Here is a 21,045-nt window from a genome sequence, read left to right as displayed (position 1 = left end):
AAAAAAAATCCACATGTATTTTAAAATGAAAAGTTCTTCTGTTGTGTGTCATTTTGAGTAAACCACTGACCTGGACTCTATTTTAAACCCAACCACAAAGGCAGCATCTGTTGAGCACAGCTGGCCATTACAATGTATTCTGCTCTGAAATCACATCTGAAAATTGACTTGATACTACCTAGTCAACCAATGAGAAATATCAGGTAATGGAAAAAAAATCCAAAACAATAGCATAACAAACAACGAGCCTGTAATGGAAAAAGATGTACAAGTATTTTATTTTTTTAAAGGTCGTAAATACAATGAAAAAGACAGATATGACATAGAACAACAATAAAAATAAGCAATATATCAATCAGATCCTGGGATGGTAAATCTGATATGTGCTTTTGACAATTATGGAAAAGTCTTAACAGGTCTACAAATAAGCACCATCATTTTATATTATCAAATACTGCACCAGAACTTGCATAGTCATGGGTTTATGCCTTTTTCAATGTCAGGCCATTTTAAGAGTCTTGTAGTACATTAAGGACACTTTAGAGATTTTATAGTTTTAACTGTGATATTATATCTTAAAAAGGTCCTATAGGAAAAAAAGATCTCTTCCAGTTACTGAATACATTTCTTTTTCTTTTTAACCAAAACTAAAAAAGATAAACTCCTAGGCAAAGAATAAAGGTCCAACAAAAAAAATGGCAAAATATTTAGTGGTCTTTTATCGGTCTTAACCATTTTAAATCACAAACAAATCACTGGTCAGGAAATTAGCAAGAATTGCACAAACACTGCAAATGAGTAGCAATAGCCTTCCCCTCTGCCATGTGAGCAAACTTACAGACAGCTTTTTACAGGAAGAAGAGTGTGTGTTGTTCACTCGAAGTTCATGACTTCAAGCATTTCATGAGTAGTTAAAAAGGTCTCCCAGTTCATTTGAGTGTAATGTGAGACCAAATATTCACCATAGGGTTTAAATCTGGATTCTGACAAGGCCAAAACATGAGCCTGATGAACTTGTTCTCAAACCACTTCTTGGTTATCTTCGCAATTTGGGCAAGCGCAGTGTCGAAAATAACATCTAATCATTTCGCTTTAGATAACTTTTCAGTTGTGAGAAGCAAGCCTTTCTGCAATACTCTCCTGTTCTCCAAAGCATTAAATGACTTTTCACAGTGAAGCAGATCACCAATACCAGCAGCTAAAAAGGCTCCCCACACCATGACACCTCTTTCTTCACAGTGGTATTTATTATTAGATTTCTCAGCAGATTGTCGAAGACACTGCTCTGGAGCATCACCATGTGACTCGTGTTTCATCGTGACCCATCACTCCACACACAACTTCCCATATTCTGCCAAAAACTCAAAAAGTTTTTCCTGCATTTTAAGTTAAATCTTGCCAATTTCCTGACCAATAATTTGTGGTTAAAACAATTTAAAGCTTAGTGTTTAGCCATTTTTTGTTTTTACTGCTCCAGGAACTGCTTATAATGAAGTACATGTTAATAAACTAATGACAGAGTCACATCTCTCTATGCATGACACAAGTTTCTCTTTAGGAGAGTGAGATGTATTTTTGGTTGTAAATACTGTTTTAAGGCACATTGGTACAGTACATAAATGCGGTTTCCAGAGGTTAAAAAAGGAAGTAAAATTCAAATATTCACAGTAGTCTCTTTGCAGGTCCAATTGTGCCGTTTCAGTCATTAGGAATTAAGCAGCAAACACATTTACATCGAATTAGGCTCCAGAGGAATTTCAATCACATCCTCCTCAATGATCTCACCCTGTGGGAACATGGGAAGAGGAGCAGAATCATCTTTCTGGCACGAGAGATCTGTGAAAGGGCTCAACCAGGCCACAGAAAGAGGACCTCCGAAAGCTGACTTTATAGCTTCCCAGGGTGAAGTCTTCTCCCATGTAGGGTCTTCACGCTTCAACTTTTCAATACCCTGCAAAAAGAAAAAAAACAACACATCTGTGATTCTGTGTCTGTTATATTCGTGAATTATAATCCACATATGCATGGAAAACAACATCCATAGTGCCAAAAAACATACATTACATTACGTGAACGGAAAAGGAAAGCAAATGGTTACCACCATGGTTAAAAGAAAAAAAGAATGGGAAGTGATTTATTTTATTCATGCACCTGCGTGTTTAAAGGGATACTCCACCTTTTTTGGGGTTACTCCCCCAGCGTAAAACTGTTGAGTTTTACCGTTTTTGAATCCATTCAGTCGATCTCCGGTTCTGGCGGTACCACTTTTAGCATAGCTTAGCATACATCATAAAAGTGGACAAGACCATTAGCATTTCTCAAAAAAAAAAAAAAAATGACCAAAGTGTTACGATATTTTTCCAATTTAAAACTTAAGTCTTTAGTTACATCGTGCACTAAGACCGACAGAAAATGTAAAGTTGTGATTTTCTAGGCTGATATGGCTAATAATCTCATTCCTGCGTAATAATCAAGAAACTTTACTGCCGTACCATGAGTGAGTGCAGCAGGCGCAATATGACGCAGCACCTGAAAATAGTCCCTACCTTGTTAACTTTCAACGTGGCCGGGACTAAGTTTGTGTAGTCATTGCGCCTGCTGCACTCATGGTACGGCAGTAAAGTTTCTTGATTATTATGAATCAGAGTATAGTTCTAGCCATATCAGCCCAGAAATTCGCAACTTTACATTTTCCGTCGGTCTAAGTGCACAATGTAACAACAGAAAATTTAAGTTTTAAATAGGAAAAATATCGAAACTCTTTGGTAAACGTTTTTGATAAATGCTAATGGTCTTGTCCACTTCAATGATGTATGCTAAGCTACGCTAAAAGTGGTACCGCCAGAACCGGAGATCGGCTGAATGGATTCAAAAACGGTAAAACTCAACAGTTTAACTCTGGGGGAGTTGTAAAATAAGCCAATTTCCAAAAAAGTGGAGTATCCCTTTAATCTTCAATAAGAGATAACCCAATTGGAAGAAATGGTGCAACTGTCACTTTATGAAAAAAAAAAAAAAAAAAATCAAGAACACATGAAGCATGCAGCATGCCTTCACAGCATGTATCTATTTTTTATAGCATGCGATCAGGCAAAAGGCACATCGAATGTGTTTGAACGGCCTATATATCGATAGCAATCAAGCTTACCTCCATCACACCAATCAAACAGGGACATCAGCCTGATTTAATACTAAACGTAATTAGTTGTTTTTAGATTCATTTTAATTCCCCAAACCACAAAGGCTGGACATTTCTGAGCAAAGGAACCATTCATAAGACAACACGAAAGAATAAAATAAATTTACTAAGACTGTTTTGGGGAAACTAGGTTAGTGGTAAAGACAGAGAGGAAGTGGACAGAAAGATACAGATCAAGCACATTTGAAAACATTTAGAGCCTTTGAGAGATTACAACACAAGGATTTTGCAATGCGAATAGAATTTCAGCTGTTGAATTTCCTGTAATACGACTTTTCAGATGGTTGTGCATTTAAGAAATTCAATGTCAGACACTTTAAAAGTGATTACAAAGCAGCACTAATGACCAAGTGTTTCATGTTTTTAATTCACCATTTGACAAAGAAGAACAGAATGATTGTCTTTTTCATACTTAAAAGTTCAAGCACATATCATCCGTTCATCATAACAAAAAATGTATATTTATAAAATGTAAAATATATGCAATTAACCAAAACAATGGCAACAATGGTAAATCAATAAAGTTGTCAAAAACACAATTTATCTTTCATGTAATAAGCCTTAAAAGATATAAAATATTTTCATATACTGTATATAAATGTAGTTGATCTTATGGTCAGATTCCCACAATTTCTTAAGCCTGTTCCTTTCTTATACATTTCTGCAAACCATGTTTATGGCAACATACCAAGTAAATCAGCAATTCTGTTCTGTAATGGTAAGTGCTGTTATCACTTTAATTGTTATGTATAACAGCAAAAGTACTCATAATATCTCAATGCAGAGTTTGTACATTTATAAAATAATTATTGAGATGGAATTATTTTTTATTTTTTATTGATAGTTTAGGGGTGTAACAATGATCTGATACTGCACTCATTATAGAATTTTTTATTTAACAATATCCAATCTACGTGTTCAATTCTGTGGTACATACATGTGAATGCAAAAACTGGTGGATGACTTTGTCAATTTTTTAACTCGGTATGAACCGTACCTTTGGTTACATTTATTTTATTAGCGTTTCGAGTAGTTCTAAACAAAAAAATCAAAAGTAATCGAACCAAATTGAGATCAGATGTCATGACTACATCATTTAGTAAAGGATCATTTAGAATCTAAGCTTTGTCAGAACAAATATTTACACCCCTATTAAATTTCCTATATTTTTTTCATAAAGCCAAAGTCCATAACCCATACTCAAGAGATAGTTCACCTAAAAATGTTATGCTGTGATCTCATGTTATTCCATACAAACTCAAAAGACTATAGTTCATCTTCAAGTCCAATTTTCATTTTTGAACTACTGCTTTAAGGCCTGATCACACCAAGAACCACAACAATAATTATATTAGCACCCACAGCAACAAATGATAATTCTGTTTATTATAAGTGCACATATGTCATATGCCGCTACATTTTTGAGCTGCTTAAAGTCATGTGGTTTCTGATTGGCTGTCACTGCTGTTATAATTCATCACTTGGAAAAAATTAATAATTCTGAAAGTGATTCCAACGATATTGTTCCTCTATGTCATGATAATGATACCGTAGTTGTGGTGTGGACTTGCCTATTCTCCTAGTATCACAATCAGGGCTTGATATGAACTCTATTTCACTTTGGTGGTTTGAATTTTACATAATGAATACATTTTTTTTTTAATTGCAGTCTTTTAAAAAGGCATCTGAAATAATAAACCAAGTGCAATGTAGTGTTGTCAAAAATATATATTTTTTGATGCATATCGATACTGAAATGCTTTCAACACTAATTTTCGCAGAATAGATACACAAACCCGCCTCCCCTAACTCACTCCTTTCGTTTGCTCTGGATGAATATTATTGCTGTTACAGGGCTTGAATTTTGGTGTGGGCTGGCTCATATTGCGCATAATTTTACTCATTCCCCCAGATTTTGGGCTCACACTCAAAGTGCCCGCACATAAAGCCGTCTCTCACTACTAAATTGAGTTTTTTTCTGCTTCTTATTGCGCTTAAACTGTCAAATAGACACAAAATAATGTCAAAAAATGCCAGTCTTGGTGAGTATTCACGTAAACAGTTATGTTTTAAATAAACCTAAACCGTTGATAAAGACATGCATGTGTAACAGTATAATGGATCCGTGTGTCAGGTCTTAAAGTGACAGCAGCCTAATGTACCTGCTGTCAAATTATGATATAATATCTATATGGAAGTTTTACCTATGGAATCGATGTCAAAATTGCAGCCAGTGAAAATGTTGAGTGGCTAATAACTTTGGAAAACCTCCAGCCACGGTGGCCGGCGAGAAAAAAAAAGTTAAGGTCAAGCCCTGATTACAATGGTTATTAATATCGTTATGGTTATTACTATCCTTGGTGTAAAATGTCTTGTAGCAATAAGAATTATAATCCTTTTTAGTGAATGGTTGTCAGTGCTCTTATACCGTTAACCGGGAAAAAACATGGTTTTATATCATAGATGGGTATAAGGAATTAAATGAAGGTTTTTCAGAAAGTAGGTTATCATTTTAGCAACATTCGGAAGAGATTACAATAGTGATTATATTAGCATAAATTGTCTTCTATAATCTGCACATCATTCATCTTTATTTCAGTGTAGCTAGGCAGAGATGCTTGAGAGTATGACATGAAGCTTCCACTTTCTGTTAATTCAAATAAATAAGAGGCAAGAATGACTGGATATGCAATGATTTGTTCCCTGAAGAAAAAAAGGAAGATGAAGGTGATTTAGTCTCACTGGTAAATGCTCCGCTCAAGTCCGGATTAATTAAAAGACGCTCTTTAAGGGCAGTCCAAGTGCACTCGAGTCTCTAGCTTAAAGCTTCCTGAGCTCAGACCACATACTGGTAGGGGTCGGCTTTCCCGTGTTCGGGTGTGGAAAACGGGCTAAACCATGCTATCGAGAAGGGGTGTCCGAATACCGCCTTCATGTTCATCCATTTTGTTTTTTTAGCCCATCTTCTCTCTTCCTTTTTCAACTGCTCTATGCCCTAAAAACAAGAGATAACCGAGACTTCAGAGTGTGTGAATATTACAAAACAAAAGAGGAAAAGAACAACTGACCCATTCCATAAAACAGAACTGTAACCATATTTTCATCTTAGATTAGATAATATAGTGATTTTCATAATGAAAAATCATGCCAATAAGTTTATGTTCAGAATAAAATACTAGCATACTTATTTTATAAAAAGATGCATTTGAAACATTTTTAATACATTTTTTAGTAAAATGCCTTAACTCAACATTCAAATCAAATTAGGATTGAAGGCAGTTGAGAAGGTTAAAAAGTACATCTGATATTACTTCAGGTTTATTTGTCACACTAGGAAAAAAAAGGTCAAATTAAGTGCATTGCATTTTGGGATGATGGTTCACATATAGTATTATTCTTGGAAATATTTTTATAATTTCTTTTTCTATAAATATATGCAATCATTTTAGTTCATTCCTCAATCTGCGAAAGGAAGGTCAAGTTGAATGCATTGGATTGTGGAAAATTTGCTTACTGCACACAATATACACTACCATTCAAACGTTTGGGGTATGTATGATTTTGTTATGTTTTTTTTTTATGTTGTTTAATCAAAAAAAAAAAAAAAAAATTCTTTCTCAAAAAGGGTGTTTTTTGGCCCCTGAGACCAAACGGGGCAGAGTTGGGGGTGGTCATTATCAACTTGTGATGGCCCAACATATAAGATACTAGGAAATAATAGTGAAAAAAGGTAGCAGAAAACATCCTGAGGAGTGGACATGGCTCCTGGCCTATAACAGAACAAAGCTGGATGCAGGTCACTATTATATGTACGAGAGCGAGCGTGACTTTTTTTTTTTTTTTTTTTTTTTTGTGGTCCATAAAAGAAAGAAGGGAATTCAGCATTAGAACAACACCAGGGTAATTAATTTATGAGTTAATTGTTCACTTTAGAGTGAATTATCCCTTTTAAGTGTCACATGATCCACCAGATAGCATTCTAATATACTGATTTGGTGCTCAAGAAACTGTATTATCGATGGTGAAATCAGTTGTAGTGCTTAATATTTTTTGTGGAAACCATGTTAAATTTTTCCAGGATTCTTTTTCACACAATTTTCAAATTAAAAAAAACAAAACGTTCTAATTAATGCTAATGTCTTTACTGTCATTTTGACTAATTTAAAGCACCCTTGCAGAATAAAAGCATTACAAAGATTGAACGGTAGAGTATATACACTGCAGAAATAGTACCCTACAAATAGTATGATAGTATGCTATTCTGAGCAGATGCTAAACACCTGCATTTATCAAAGGCATCTAGTGAACAGTTTATACATGTAGTCCATCAAAGAGAATCTAATGGCAGTGTGAAATAGCAATCTCCTTAGAATAAGTTTTTAAGGATCTCGTTGCATCTTTAGCACAGGAATATGGGTTTTGTTTTCCAGGTCAGCTGTTAGAAATTCACAAGATCATGTGTTGTGCAAGAATGTTGCCTACAGCACTGGACCATTTGAACTCATGTCAGATGTCAATATCACATGTCACCAATATACAGTATATTTTAATAATAACTAGCAAATAAAGCTGCACGATTAATCATTAAATGATTAAAGCATCCAAGTGATTTTATTCCTAGATGATCATATCTTTTTGTCAGAACCTCTAGTAACTATTTTGTTTAGTTGTCTATTCAGAACCCTAATCTCTATTTTAAACAAAATAAATTCATGATTCTCAATTTATCCAGAATCGTGCAACTCTACTAGCAAGGTACGGTACATGAAAATTAGCCAGCATGAATGCATGTTATCTATTCAATACACAATGACCTACTTATTTCTTTCTTTTATATGTGTTACATTTCACTTCAAGCACAATAGCATTTTAGATACAACTGTCCACACATTAACCTAAAAATAACAGCGCATATCAGGCCAAAAGCAGCACTACCTCCACCACATTCGCCCACTGCCTAAAGGAAGCGTTCTCTTACCGTCTCATCTGTGCAGATGGAATGGATTTGGGTGCCAAACATCACAGAGGTGAAGATGAGGAAGAGGAGGGCCTCAAAGCACAGGAGGATGAGGAGGATGACAGTGGCTGGAGGGGAGAAGGAACTGCACTCTTGGGTCAAGAGGGGAGAGGGAACACACACACACACACACACACGCGCCATTAACACAAGCTATACAATTTAGTAACACATCTATAAATTATTTGTAACTAGAAGAAGAAAAAAAAAGGAGGGTTAGCGGGCATCTAGATTTGCATGTGCAAACTGGGACAAAACACGGTTGGAAGAATCTAAACAGAACATCTTTTAGCTAAGCTTGGTTAGCAACATTCAGCTGACCTGTTTGAAAACACTGATTACACTCTTTGGCATTTAGGGATTTCTCTGATAATGTGGATCTTATCTGTAAGAAAGCAAATCAAAAGCTATTCTAAGAGCATTTTCTGTAAGTCAGGTTCTGCAAAGAGAGTTTATATTAGTTTAATTGAGAGTGTTTTAGGGTAACATAACTGTGTGGTTCGGACGAGTTGCATCTCTGAATAAAGTAAAATTACAGGGGTGATGAACTGAGAAATTAAATTTTCCTTGAGCTTTTGACATCTAAGAGGTCATCATATTATAAGAATAACCTGTAAGTTTCAGAACTGAAAACGTCCTTGTTAGTCCAATAAAAGCTTTTATTGACACCAGGCTCAGCAAACGACTTGTTTTTCAAAGTGGGGAACTATGACGTCAAAGAGGATAAAACACCACCCCCGCAGAAGAAGACCAACGCCTACTTCAACACGGCCGGTTTAGCCCCGCCCACCGCATAGCTAAATAACATAGACCTAGCTACCTTGTAATGACAAAATGGATTGAGAGTGAAACTCTTAATTTGCAAGACTGTTATCCACTCACAGCAGTGGGCGTTTACTTCCAAGTCTTCAATGCGAGACGCCTATACAAACCGAGTGTTTTTGAGCTAAGCTCAAAACTAGGGTAGAAAATAGCCTATTACTTACTCATTTTGATGGTTTTTAATGTAAAAACCAAGCGAACATCATAAGTTGACCTCAGACAACATTATAATAAAATTTAAAAAGCCAGTTCACGACCCCTTTAATGTTAAACACAGGATTTTAAATTAAAATGTCATAAAAGTGTCACTGGGGCGGTGGTAGTAAGGCTAGCACACGTCCTCGAACACATCGAGCTATGGCGCTCATCTGTGCAATCGGAGTTTGAATCTAGCTTTCAACTTTACATGTATACAACTTCCTCTTCTTCATTATCTGCCCTTTGACCACTCATTTATTACCAATAGAAGTGGCATTACATTTCATCTAAATGATATTGATTGGCCGGCATAGCAGCACTTCCCCAAGCACACAGACTATGGTCTACTTTTATTATACATTTATGGTGCTTTTGCATCCTTTTTGGATATTAAAACTGTTATTTACATTATAAGTGAATATAAAAATTTCCAGCATATTAATCACAATGTACTGGAAAGACATATGTAACTTTGGAATGAGGGTGATTAAATGACAGAACTTTGATATTTGGGTGTACTGTTGCTTTAAGAAGTACTGGTTGGACTTCTGCAAATGTTGGACTTCTTTTTTCCCAGTAGACAACATTCTAAATTGCATGCTTGTCATCTGACCCTGTCATCTAGAGGTCACTGGGGGTCAAGTTATCGGTCTTGCTAACAATAGCCTGATTTTCTCACTCACTTGTCCAGTCATCTTCAAAGCAGTAGAGAAAATGAAAGACCACCATGACCAAGGTATGCAGAGAAATCAGGCAAATGTACATCTGGAAAACACATCAGAATCAACATTAGATGTTTTTTTAGTGCTGCTCTCAAAGAATCTGAATGAAATATGAAATTGAATCCTTAGTGAAATGATTACAATCAAATTCATATTAACACAGGGGAGTAATTCACATCTTACATCAGAGAATCCAAGATATACTTCTGAATCTTTGCAACACTTGTAAAACGTATTTATAGAAGTGTGCAGGATGAGACTTTTTTTGAAACTTACTGTGAAAAGCACAAAATACTTCTGGTTATTTTCCCCAACACAATTGTTCACCCAAGGGCAATGATGATCCATCTTCCGTACACAGCGCTTGCAAACACTAAAATGAGTTTGAAAGAAAGGTTGGAGAGAGAAAAGAGTTAAAAAACATGGCTGACCCTGTGATTATGCGTCTATATGTCTCCATATGTTCCTCTCTCACCTGCAGTGGTGAGCTCGATCCGGCTTGATACTGCTGCACTTGGGACATTTGTAAACCACCTGACCTGGCTTCAGCTGCAGGCTCTCGATGTACTCCTTAGTGGCGTTGCCCTTCGGCACGGCTCCCTAAGAAACCATAAGGCAACTTCAGTTACGTGAGTTAGGGGAGACGGGGGCAGACATAACAAAAATCTCTTATAGGGTTAGTTCGTTCAAAAAGGAAAGTTCTGTCATTATTAACTCACCCTCATGTCGTTCCAAACCCGTAAGTCTTTTGTTTTTAAGTTCTTTAGAAAACAAATGTAGATGAAATCTGAGAGCTTTCTGTCCCGCCATAGACAACCTACACAACTGACACTTTGAAGCTACAAAATAAATAAAGAGATCGTAAAACTAATCCATAAGTAGTCTAGTATAAATAGTCTGAAGTGATACAAGAATGAACCTCACTGGTTCTTGTAGAGTGCATAAAATCCTAAATTTAATCTGTTCATCATGTAAAGTTGTCGAGTCTCTTAGGAAAATTTTGGACTAAACCACTCAATTGTTATGGATTAGTTTTACCAGTTCTTCATGAACTTCTTGAAGTGTCAGTTGTGTAGCCGTCTAAAGAGGGACATAAAGCTCTCAGATTTCATCAAAAAGATCTTTATTTGTGTTTCGAAAATGCACGAAAGTCTTACGGGTTTGGAACAACATGAGGGGGAGTTTTTGGGTGAACTGTCCCTTTAAATAGCAAACATGCTACAGTGATGACATTTATGCCCGATATTTTTATTCTGCTGTGTAAAGTTGGCACCGTCTGAATTTAAATGAATGTCTATGTTATTTCTAGGTTGTAAAAGGGGATGTTGTGGGCCCCTTTTATGCTCATTTACATGTTAATAATTCTGTTTACGCAAACATAATTCTGTTTACGCCATGTTGAGATGAATTAATGTTCAAAAAATATATTTTTTCTCATAATTTACATTGTTGCAGCATTTTTTCACTCTTTGTGTTGTCTTGTCCAAATACCCACACTTGCGGTCTTTACACTTGACCACTTGTCTGCAAGTGTGTATAGAACCTTTGATTACTCGATGGGACACACTTTTTAGTCATACAGAGCTTTTATTTATCATATTTGCAATACTTTATACTTTTAAATAAACTTCTACTCGTCTGTTCAGTAGTGAGTATGTTACTAACATACTTCAAGAATTTCAAGTGGCCAAGTGTGGGTATTTGGACAAGGCATCTGAATGCACTGTTTTAATTTGTTTCTTTTTTTTTAAAAAATCCACCTTCTAGAAAGCATAAGCTGCTCTGATTGGTCAGCCTGTCGCTAGTCTGTTGTGATTGGTCTACTGCTGTCGGAAACACCCTTACCATAAACATTAATGTTATGTTGTTTTTTAATATTTTAATATTATAATTAACATTTTAATTATTATTAAACCAATAATAATAACACACATATTAAGTGTTAATTAAAAGTATAAATTAAATTATATTATTTTTACTAATATGTGATATACAGTGCTATAATTCCCCCTATATATTGTATAAAATTCCCTCATAATGGGGATGTTGTCTCCCCAACCCAAAGGCACCATGAAAGCATGCATTTATTGCTTTAAGTAAAACCCACCGGGTCTGTGCACATGGCTCTGAAATGAGACGCCAAGGCGAGGAAGGCCAGGCTATTGAACAGGGTGCCGTTCACCAGGCTGTAGGTGAGGTTATTCGATGGAATCAGCATGAGGAACAGCACGACAAACTCAGCAAAGAAGACAAGAAACCAGGTGATGATCGCACAAACGATGCCGCAGGCATCTCTGATAAACCACATGTTGTTCTGTCGCTCATGACAGGGAGGAAGACACTGTGCGGGATGCTGGCCACCGGCCTGCCTCTCGACGTCCCTAAAGCGCGGCACTGGACTTCTCATCCTACCACAGAGAGGCCATCCTGTCGGGGATGATGGGGAAAAAGGAGTCAAAGTTGGATTAAACGGTCGAATTTCATAGCAGTTTGTTCACAGTCTATTTCTAGTTCACAAATACAAAATGTTAGCAGAAGTATAGACGTGTGAGGACAGTGGATCAGAGAAAACGTCCAAAGCAACAGCAAGATGAATTATAATTATTTTAAATAAGACAAAACAAGCATTAAAATAAGCTTAAACGAACATCTAAAAGAAATGATAGGCCTATTTCTTATTTAAATCATTCACTGACTCAACAACTGTCATTTTTATGTAAGAACCAGCATTCCCAGTCTTGGATAACCTCATAACCAACCTCATATATAAAAAGTGTGATTTCTAGACATGGAAGATTCAAATTAATAAAATGATAGATGGATGGATGATTTTAATTGATAAAATTGTTCTAGTCATGTCAAGCGCTAAAACATTTACTGGAGTGGAAATAATTTTAAAACCATCTCATCACAAATTACTAGAAAAGTCCAAATTAGTGTAAAAGTAAAACAAAACCCTGGAGTCATTTACCAAATTAACATTTAGGCCCTAATTCTGGAAATTAATAATTAGATTTTTTTTTGTAATGTTTCATTTAATTGCTTTAATATATTTCCACTAGCTTCTGTAAATAAAGTTAGAAAACAAGCAGTTTTAGAGCTGAAGAACCAGATATAATTTGTGTAGTTATTTAATTAACTATTGTCTTTGATAATTGTGGACTTGGGAGTCAAGAAGCTTGAGATCCACTGGTTTAGGAGACACAGAAGGTCATATTTTGTGGACACAGCAGTATGGGAGCTGCAGTCTCACTGATAAAGTCACTTGAGCAGAACCAACAATGTCAGTAGAGGACACACTGTGGTAGTCTCAGTCTTTTTTCCCCCTGTTATGGCCCAGAAATCAATACTACAACCAACTTTTATGCCTACTGATGACATTCCTATCTACTTGAGTCCATAATGAGGAGAGACAGTCAAGCACCGTTCAAGAGTGGCATACATTATTTAGCATTATCATTGTGCGTTTCAAAATCAACATCAATAAACAGCCAAAAATCTGGTTTAACAAGCCAAAGCAGCCGAAACAGGACCTAGTTCCACAATGGCGTAAATTACGCACTGACTGTGCCAACTGCCAAGACACATCAGCAATAACATATAAAGCATCCAAGCGCACTGTTGATCATTTAATTAGATCTCAATGGAATATTCATGATAGATAATAATAACACGATATTGATTGAATAACACTGAAATAATTCAGCCAGCTGTGTGTAGAAACCTGCGTTACCTGGCCATGGCGATACTCACATATTTGGCGACATTGGTGCTCCTCGCGTTTGCTCGCCCAACCAAGGCCGAGAAGATCCAATGATGCATGGATCATACTAACAGGGGAACATGTTCCAGATTAGTTTTAACACAGTAAAAAGTGGTTTACCCGATTAATGTACAGAGGCTAGTGAAATGCTGCATTTTTATGCGGTGCCAGCTCCTCCCTTCACTGGAGAAACTGATAGCCACACCTCCCTAGCTTACACTGGAGGCGCAACTGGACCACGATCCGAAATGGAAACCACTTCCAGACAATAAATCATTAGACTGCTAGGCGTTGCCAAGGATAGTGAAACTTGAGTTCTTTTAGTAGAGGGCGCTTCGAGGCTCTGAACGAAGAATGTCCCATTGACCCGCGTAACAATTGAATCAGATACACAAATGCATTTAATCTCCATAACGTATTGTAAAATTACTTTTTATTGTAGCCCTTTAAGTCATCATAAACGACTGTGATTGGTTCGTCTTTTACAGCGGAGAGAAAAGTAACAGATTCCTCGCGGTAACGCCAGAGAAACCGCCGCGCATGCTGGTAGCCATTCTAGCCTCTTATTAAATTTCTGTATATTAAATCGACTCAATATATTGAGTATATTATGTGGGCCGTTGATAATGCATTGCATTGTTTTGGTGAAACACAAACAGCCCCATAAGCATAAGTGTCATGAAAAACATAGTTTGATTGTGTGTTTATAACATAAATAAATCAATCAATTTAGTTCAATTTAATCGCTAATTTAGAACTGATGCTAATATATACTATAGATAGATAGATCTATTTATTTATTTATTAGAAAGAAAAAAAGACAATTTTCAAGCATGGACTTTTATGGCTGAAAATTTAAAGCGTCCCTTAGAATTTGCGCAAAAGAGCCTGACATGCGGGTTGCCAGGTTGCATTCTAAACCAGGTTGTTAAACAAAATTATATTTTTTGATAAAACCGTACAGATTATTTTATTTGAATATGTAATTTTATTTAATATTTAAAATACAATATACAATACAAAATTACTGGGGTACAAATACAGAATCTGGATGAACAGGTGTGTATTTTTTTTTCTTATGCAAAAACAAATGCAACAACATATTGGGTGTTTTCGTCATTTGCTGACACACAAAAAAATATATATTACAAGTTTATTTATATTACATACATTACAGACTGTGGTTTTACCATGGTTTTTTAACCCAGGGCATTTATTTTGTACGACCAACCTGGCAACCCATGACACGGACTCCACTAGACCAGTTCCCTGTTGGTGTGACGTGAGGTGGTACAATGAAGAGACGATGGCTGCCTGCATCAGAGTAATATGGATGAGATTGACCGTCTTGACAGCCGCTATTCATGATGGTTCTGCTCTCCTAAACTCTTTCTTTGCCGAAACACACTAATCTCCCTGTTCGTGCCATCTGCACAGATCAAGTGTTGTATTTGCATCAGACTGCTAGCCCCGTGCTATGATTCTACCTATATCAACTCTCTTTAATTAAACTGACGGGTGAGTAACTAGATGGAGCTTCACCATTTTATAATTAATTTACCCATACAAGACATGTGAATGTAAACTAAAGCGAAGTAACCTCGTTAGGCAACATAGTTGTTCAGTTAGCTGGCTATAGCTAACATTAGCAATTGCTATTGCAGTTCACTTGCTTTCTTGATTGTTGCTGTTTAAGGTCAATATAACAAAATAATAGGTGAAAAAATTGCATGATATAATGCATGGATCATATTAGTTTATAAACCTCAGAAAAGAATATTTGCCAATCCTGCAAATAACATGTGTCCAAGGACTTAGTCATGAATTCTTTCAGTACCATCATATAATCCATATGTCTGGATTGCTAATGTTGTATGTCTTGAAATATGTTTCTACTTTGAAATTATGCATTAATACATCCCCTTTCCCTCTGTGCTCTCGATTTCTCTTCAGATATCACTCATAACATGGCCATTACACAGTTTCGACTTTTTAAAATATGCACCTGCTTGGCATATATCCTTTCATTCTTGAAAAGACTGATTTGCAGGTGGGTACAAATTTCGCTAACACTTTATTTTATGGTGTCATTTTTACATTTAGTTACTGTACTATTAATTGTGCATAATTTCATACAACTAACTCTAAACTGTACCCTAATAGAAATTATTACTCACTACTTAAATATATAATCACACCGTAAGACGGACACCTTAAAAAAAGTGTAACCTTAATTTATTTTGTTGAATTGTTTGCACATTTATCTTGTAGATTGTCAATCTGAACGAGGATCTAGAGTGTGTTTCTTACTCTGTGGGAATGAGTTTACTCTGCTACACTGTGTTTTGACTGTTGTCGTTTGTTAATGTAGGACTGGAAGGTCACGCAAACTGAGTGGAGATCAGATCACCCTCCCGACCACAGTTGATTATTCTTCACCAAAGCAGGTCAGAGAAAAATTGCTTGTAAAGCGATTAAAAGTGATCGTGAAGACTTTTACATTGTTACAAAAAAAATTATCGTTTTTAATATATAGTAATTCATTTAATATATAGTACTTCATAGTTTTTCCAAAAACATTAAAAAAAATGTGCTTGTTTATTTTTAGAGCTGTAAAATTTATCGTTGAAAGATTGCAATCTCGATTCAAACACCCATGTAATATTATTCCTAAATTACAGCGATCAAAAAAGTCACTCAGCAAAAAAACAAAAAAAACTAAAAAAACAAACCCCAGCAAAATGTCTACCCACTGCTCTTGTTGTGTGTCCATGGTTTTCAGTGTTTCTGTTCACTACTCACTACTCCTAATGGGTGGGCACTTGAATGGGTTAAATGCAGAGGACAAATTCCAAGGATGGTTTGCCATTCTTGGCCTTCACATGTCACTTAACTTAATTTGTTTGTTGTATGATTAAAATAGCCAGAGATTGAGGAGTGGAGCTCATGGGATGAGGAAGCTCCCACGAGCATCAAAATCGAAGGTGGTAACGGGATAGTTCCACCTCCACAGAATGAAGCTGAAGACGAAGAGCCGGACTATTTCAAAGACATGACTCCCACTATCAGGAAAACACAAAAAGTAGGTTCAATATTTGGGCCTGCTTCATTTCCTGCTACATCTGCTGCCATTTCATTGCCATACATTTTCTTTTCTGTCCTAGCAAATGTCTTTCTCTTGCTTTCTCTCTAAAACTATAAGGATCATACATACAATTGTTTAAATATTTGTTGTTTTATTAGTTAGGTAAAGGGAAAATTAAAACCTGTTGAAATAGACTTTTATAGTTTATAAATTCAAGAAAATCTTGTGGTTTTGTGACTAACAGTGATGAAATGTTGTAGGCCTGGCGCAGTGGTAGTGCTGACCATCTCAATCCCATTTTTGTGTAATATATACACTACTGTTTGAAAATGTGAAGAAAAAAAATGTATATACTTTTATAATATTACAAAAGATTTAAATTTCAAATAAATGTGGTGCTTTTGAACTTACTATTCATCATGGAGTCCAGAGGAATGTATAAATAAATACAATTTTAAGTAGACTGTAGAAAAGTAGAAAACAATTGTTTTTCTGTAATAATCAGATAAATGCAGCCTTAGTGAACATACAATATTTCTTTAAAAATATTTTACACACCCCAAAATGTGTCTATACTGTATTATTGATAATGCAGTATTTTTGTGCTCTTTTTCCAGATTGTCTTGAAGAAAAGGGAACCTCTGAATTTCTCTATGCCAGAAAGCTCCTCGGGTTTCTCCAGCCGACTAGCCGCCACTCAGGACATGTCCTTCATCCAGCCCTCTGTGAGTAATACAAAGTAACAATGTTAACACAGTTATTGTGAGACCAGAATAATTCTTTATCTGACTGCAACCAACTCCATCAACGCACATCGCATTTTATTTGTTGTGGGCTGCAGGCAGAGCTGGGGGACATGGACACCTGGCAGGAGAACACCAATGCCTGGGAGGATGAGGCAGAGGCATCATGGGATGCAGAAGAAGTGCTAAGGTAAGGTGCATTACCAGCAGACAATAGCCGCGTTTCCATTACCCTTCAAATTGCGAATTTAAAATGCGCACAATGGTAACGCGTCAATTTCGCAAAAACCCTCGTTTATCGCAAAAAAGGCTGTTTGAAAAAAGGAATATTTCGCAAAACTGCAATGGAAACAGTTTTTTGCGCATTTACAGCCACCTGACTTAGAAGGTGCAGTGTGTTAGGACAGAATACGAGACCGAATTCTTTATTAAATTCACTCGCATACGGTATAGCCACAGAAGTTCAGACATTTCAACGGATCCAAAGCTCAAATCCGATCCGAATTTTCCGCATACGCAGATGATTGGAACTCCCCGCAGCTCCCGTACGACTCTGCATTGGAAATGAATGACTTCCGGTCTGACGGCTGTCGTTTGTCATGTGCAGTGCACTGTAAAAAATGTTGTTTTTTTGGTGAAGTAAATACTAGTAAAAAAAACAATGTAATTTACTTGAAAAAGTTAGTTCAGGCAAGAATTTAAAAAACTAACTAAATTCCATATCAGTACTTAATTCAAGCGAGTATAAATGAAAGTGTAAATATCAACTCAATAAAATTAAGTAAAAATTACTCAACTTTTCTGATACTGGGGTTCCCATCATGCACTGGACCTTGAATAATCAATGAGGCTCATTTTTCACTGGTTTCCAGCTGTATTTACACTGTTTTATCATAGATTTTTGTTGTCAGTATTAGTAAATTGCCATTTTGTGACATTTCGAGTAAATTTTTTGCTCAAAATGACACATTCAAACACAAAAACGACCCATCAAATGTTACCGCCATTGTGTATTGCCTACCAAGTATTGAGGTGTTTGCATTCACATGAGGCTTAATGTCTGACATGATGCACAGTATATATAAATTACTTAGATGATCTAAGTAAAGCACATACTATAAATGACTAATAAAATTCAAGATTCTTGTTTTAGTGAAATGTAATACAAAGGCAAAGGAAATCGGTATTAATCAACCTTTTACAAGCCGAGTTAAAATTACTTATTTTTTGTAAAGTTTACTTAATTCCATATTCCAAGTAAAGTTAACTTAAAGATTTCTAATTAAAGCTACTGATAAATATGTTTAGGTTTTTACTTGGAAAATCTTTGTAAATTTACTAGCATTTTCTGAGTGAGATAGTTTAGCAAGGTTTTTTCAAGTAAATCCTACTCCAAATTTTTTACCGTGTACCATGAGTGCTCCCTCTTGTGTTCGAGCAAGTGCAAGAGCGCGCTTGTAAAAATTGGTTGCAATCTGAAACATCACAGATAGAGGCCGCTAAAAAAAATACATATAGCACCTTTAAGTCTTTAACTATTACATATTTAAGTATTTGGTGCTGTGATAACACCAGAGTGAATTCAAAAATGGCTGTTTAAAAGATTTAAATATTTTTCCTTTAGCGCCATCTGCTGTCCGAGAGTGAATGTGCGTTTTCATTCAGTGGTCTCCTTTACTCATTCTGTCATTTTGCACATGTGTTTTGGCTTTGTATTGGTATTACTGTATATCGCACATGTCTAAGTTTCAGTTCTTTAGAAATCAGCTGAGCAGGTTATGTGTGTGCCTGGCAATTACACATAATTCACGCTGAGGAAAGTCGGGTGGCTTTCTGTTTGTTTTTGTCCACTAGGTGTCATTGTACAAACACAGATGAATTCAATCTGCACTGCATTGTGTCAGTCCTTGATTAAGCTTTACTTTGATAAATCATGTATCACATCATATTTGAAAAGTCATGATCGTTGAGAGTTCCCCCCCCCCTCAATTTCACTGAAATGAACATGTCAACATGTGAGTTAACATCTGTCTCTGTCTATCCTGAACTCAGGCAGCAGAAGTTGGCTGAGAGAGAGAGACGGTCCATGGAGCAACAGAGGAAGAAAATGGAGAAAGAGGCACAGAGAATGATGAAAAAAGAGCAGAAGATCGCTGTCAAACTTTCATAACATTAATACAGCGCATGGGACACTCAAAACAACAGCCAAACAACTGTTCATATTACATTTGACCTTGTTTTATCCTGCCCTCTGCACTTCTGTCTTCAACACTTTGGGATTTTTTTTTTTTAGTCCATCTTGGGATATTTTTTTTGTTTTTTTGTGTGTGTTTGTGTCCTTTTGTGTTTTTTTTTTTGTTGCATTGGACAGAAATCAGCACAAAAAAACTTCTCTTTCAGTTATGACTGTTCTTACTGTGCACTTGATGAAAGAAAAAAAATTGTTTTTTTCTGTCAGTATTTATAATACTTGAACGATTTTTTCCCAGAATAATTTTAGATAAGGAATTCCGTTCTTTTTGGTTTTTATATTTTGCTGCTTTTTTTTTTCTTTTTTTTTTTTTGGTGCTTTTTTCCCCCACCTGTTTTTCTTCATCAACGTCTTGTAACTGCTTTAAACACTGGACCTCACCAGAAATTGGTGATCTCAGTATTTAAAAAAAAAAAAATCAACAATTTTATGCAACCTTGAGTTCCTGCTCTTCACATTCTATTTAGCTGGCTATCTAATCTTCTACCGTTCAGTTTACCTGATTATCGTGCTCTTAATTGTAAATAATCCTTAAAGACCTTATATTTTGATCTTTATGAAGACAAAAATGATTTGGGTCATCTCTGTATAGTTAATAATTGTCAGTGGGAATGGAGAACAGAGATGTACAGTGTGTACTGAGACTCGATGAGAGCGGATGTGGGTTGGTCGTCATGGAAACGCTGAAATTTTTAAGTACCATCTTTTATCTTTAGTAAGAGACTGTTACTGAGAAGACCATTAGCTGAGATAAACATTCACAAATTAACATTTTAAGGGATTTCACCATGGGGACAACTTTGTGTCTTTAACTATTAAAGAATTTCCCATTTCTTAAAAATATATAAATTGATCATGTTTTTTGACACAATGAGGATGATGATGGTGAGCTGAAATTAAACTCTGCATGCTATGATTATTAAGGAGCGTGAAGCCATGAGAGCCACAGGTACAGATAAACCATGAAAAACTGAATAAAATCAATTTTTTTTTTTATCATTTATGCTTCCCCCTCATGTCTTTTTAATTTGTTTTTACAATTTTGCATTGTCCAGCCTTAGCTTTAATAAACCTTTGGAAGTCTGTTCAATGTTCAGTGGTTTAATAGTATTCGAAGGGTTTCTGAATCTCATTACTTCTACAACGAAACATTCTCATTGTGCTGTGGTAAAGATGTTTTTTTTTTTTTACATAATCATGCCGCAATAGAAGACTTGATTTGTTCTGTTTGTCCGCAGACTGTTA

At 35.9% G+C, this 21,045-nt stretch overlaps 2 protein-coding genes across 3 annotated transcripts; one reads left to right on the top strand and one right to left on the bottom strand.

Moving 5' to 3' along the window:
* Positions 1–251: 251 nt before the first annotated feature.
* zdhhc3a (zDHHC palmitoyltransferase 3a) lies at positions 252–13,956 on the bottom strand. 2 transcript variants are annotated; one of them, XM_039650790.2, is made up of 7 exons: positions 13,712–13,955; positions 12,066–12,385; positions 10,434–10,558; positions 10,235–10,331; positions 9,920–10,001; positions 8,178–8,308; positions 252–1,951 (listed from the first exon to the last, which is right to left on the bottom strand). In XM_039650790.2, exons 2-7 carry the CDS (start codon positions 12,363–12,365, stop codon positions 1,730–1,732), a joined length of 957 nt encoding a protein of 318 aa, XP_039506724.2. In that variant the 5' UTR covers positions 12,366–12,385; positions 13,712–13,955; the 3' UTR covers positions 252–1,729. The 2 variants fall into 2 exon arrangements, with proteins under 2 accessions (XP_039506724.2, XP_039506725.2); XM_039650791.2 differs by lacking the exon at positions 252–1,951 and adding an exon at positions 3,543–6,194 and having other exon boundaries at positions 13,712–13,956.
* Positions 13,957–14,972: 1,016 nt separating this feature from the next.
* On the top strand, positions 14,973–20,885 carry ebag9 (estrogen receptor binding site associated antigen 9). Its single transcript, XM_039650917.2, has 7 exons — positions 14,973–15,239; positions 15,675–15,771; positions 16,093–16,168; positions 16,645–16,803; positions 17,424–17,531; positions 17,648–17,739; positions 19,602–20,885. Exons 2-7 carry the CDS (start codon positions 15,689–15,691, stop codon positions 19,717–19,719), a joined length of 636 nt encoding a protein of 211 aa, XP_039506851.1. The 5' UTR covers positions 14,973–15,239; positions 15,675–15,688; the 3' UTR covers positions 19,720–20,885.
* Positions 20,886–21,045: the final 160 nt, after the last annotated feature.

This window comes from Pimephales promelas, chromosome 12 (assembly GCF_988280905.1).
Source record: "Pimephales promelas chromosome 12, fPimPro1.hap1.1, whole genome shotgun sequence".
Taxonomy (NCBI): Eukaryota; Metazoa; Chordata; class Actinopteri; order Cypriniformes; family Leuciscidae; genus Pimephales; species Pimephales promelas.
Note: the sequence above shows the minus strand (reverse complement) of the source record. Positions and strands in the feature narration are given on the sequence as shown.

What these genes read in the sequence shown, in the direction of transcription:
- zdhhc3a (XM_039650790.2), bottom strand. Translation starts at nt 12,365, where the DNA reads ATGAGAAGTCCAGTGCCGCGCTTTAGGGACGTCGAGAGGCAGGCCGGT. An exon ending in GATCGAGCTCACCACTGCAG is followed by an intron (nt 10,332 to 10,433) that starts GTGAGAGAGGAA and finishes AACTCATTTTAG; the next exon opens with TGTTTGCAAGCGCTGTGTAC. An exon ending in CCATCTGCACAGATGAGACG is followed by an intron (nt 1,952 to 8,177) that starts GTAAGAGAACGC and finishes TTCTTTTTGCAG; the next exon opens with GGTATTGAAAAGTTGAAGCG.
- ebag9 (XM_039650917.2), top strand. Translation starts at nt 15,689, where the DNA reads ATGGCCATTACACAGTTTCGACTTTTTAAAATATGCACCTGCTTGGCA. An exon ending in TTGAAAAGACTGATTTGCAG is followed by an intron (nt 15,772 to 16,092) that starts GTGGGTACAAAT and finishes TTGTTAATGTAG; the next exon opens with GACTGGAAGGTCACGCAAAC. An exon ending in TGTCCTTCATCCAGCCCTCT is followed by an intron (nt 17,532 to 17,647) that starts GTGAGTAATACA and finishes TGTGGGCTGCAG; the next exon opens with GCAGAGCTGGGGGACATGGA.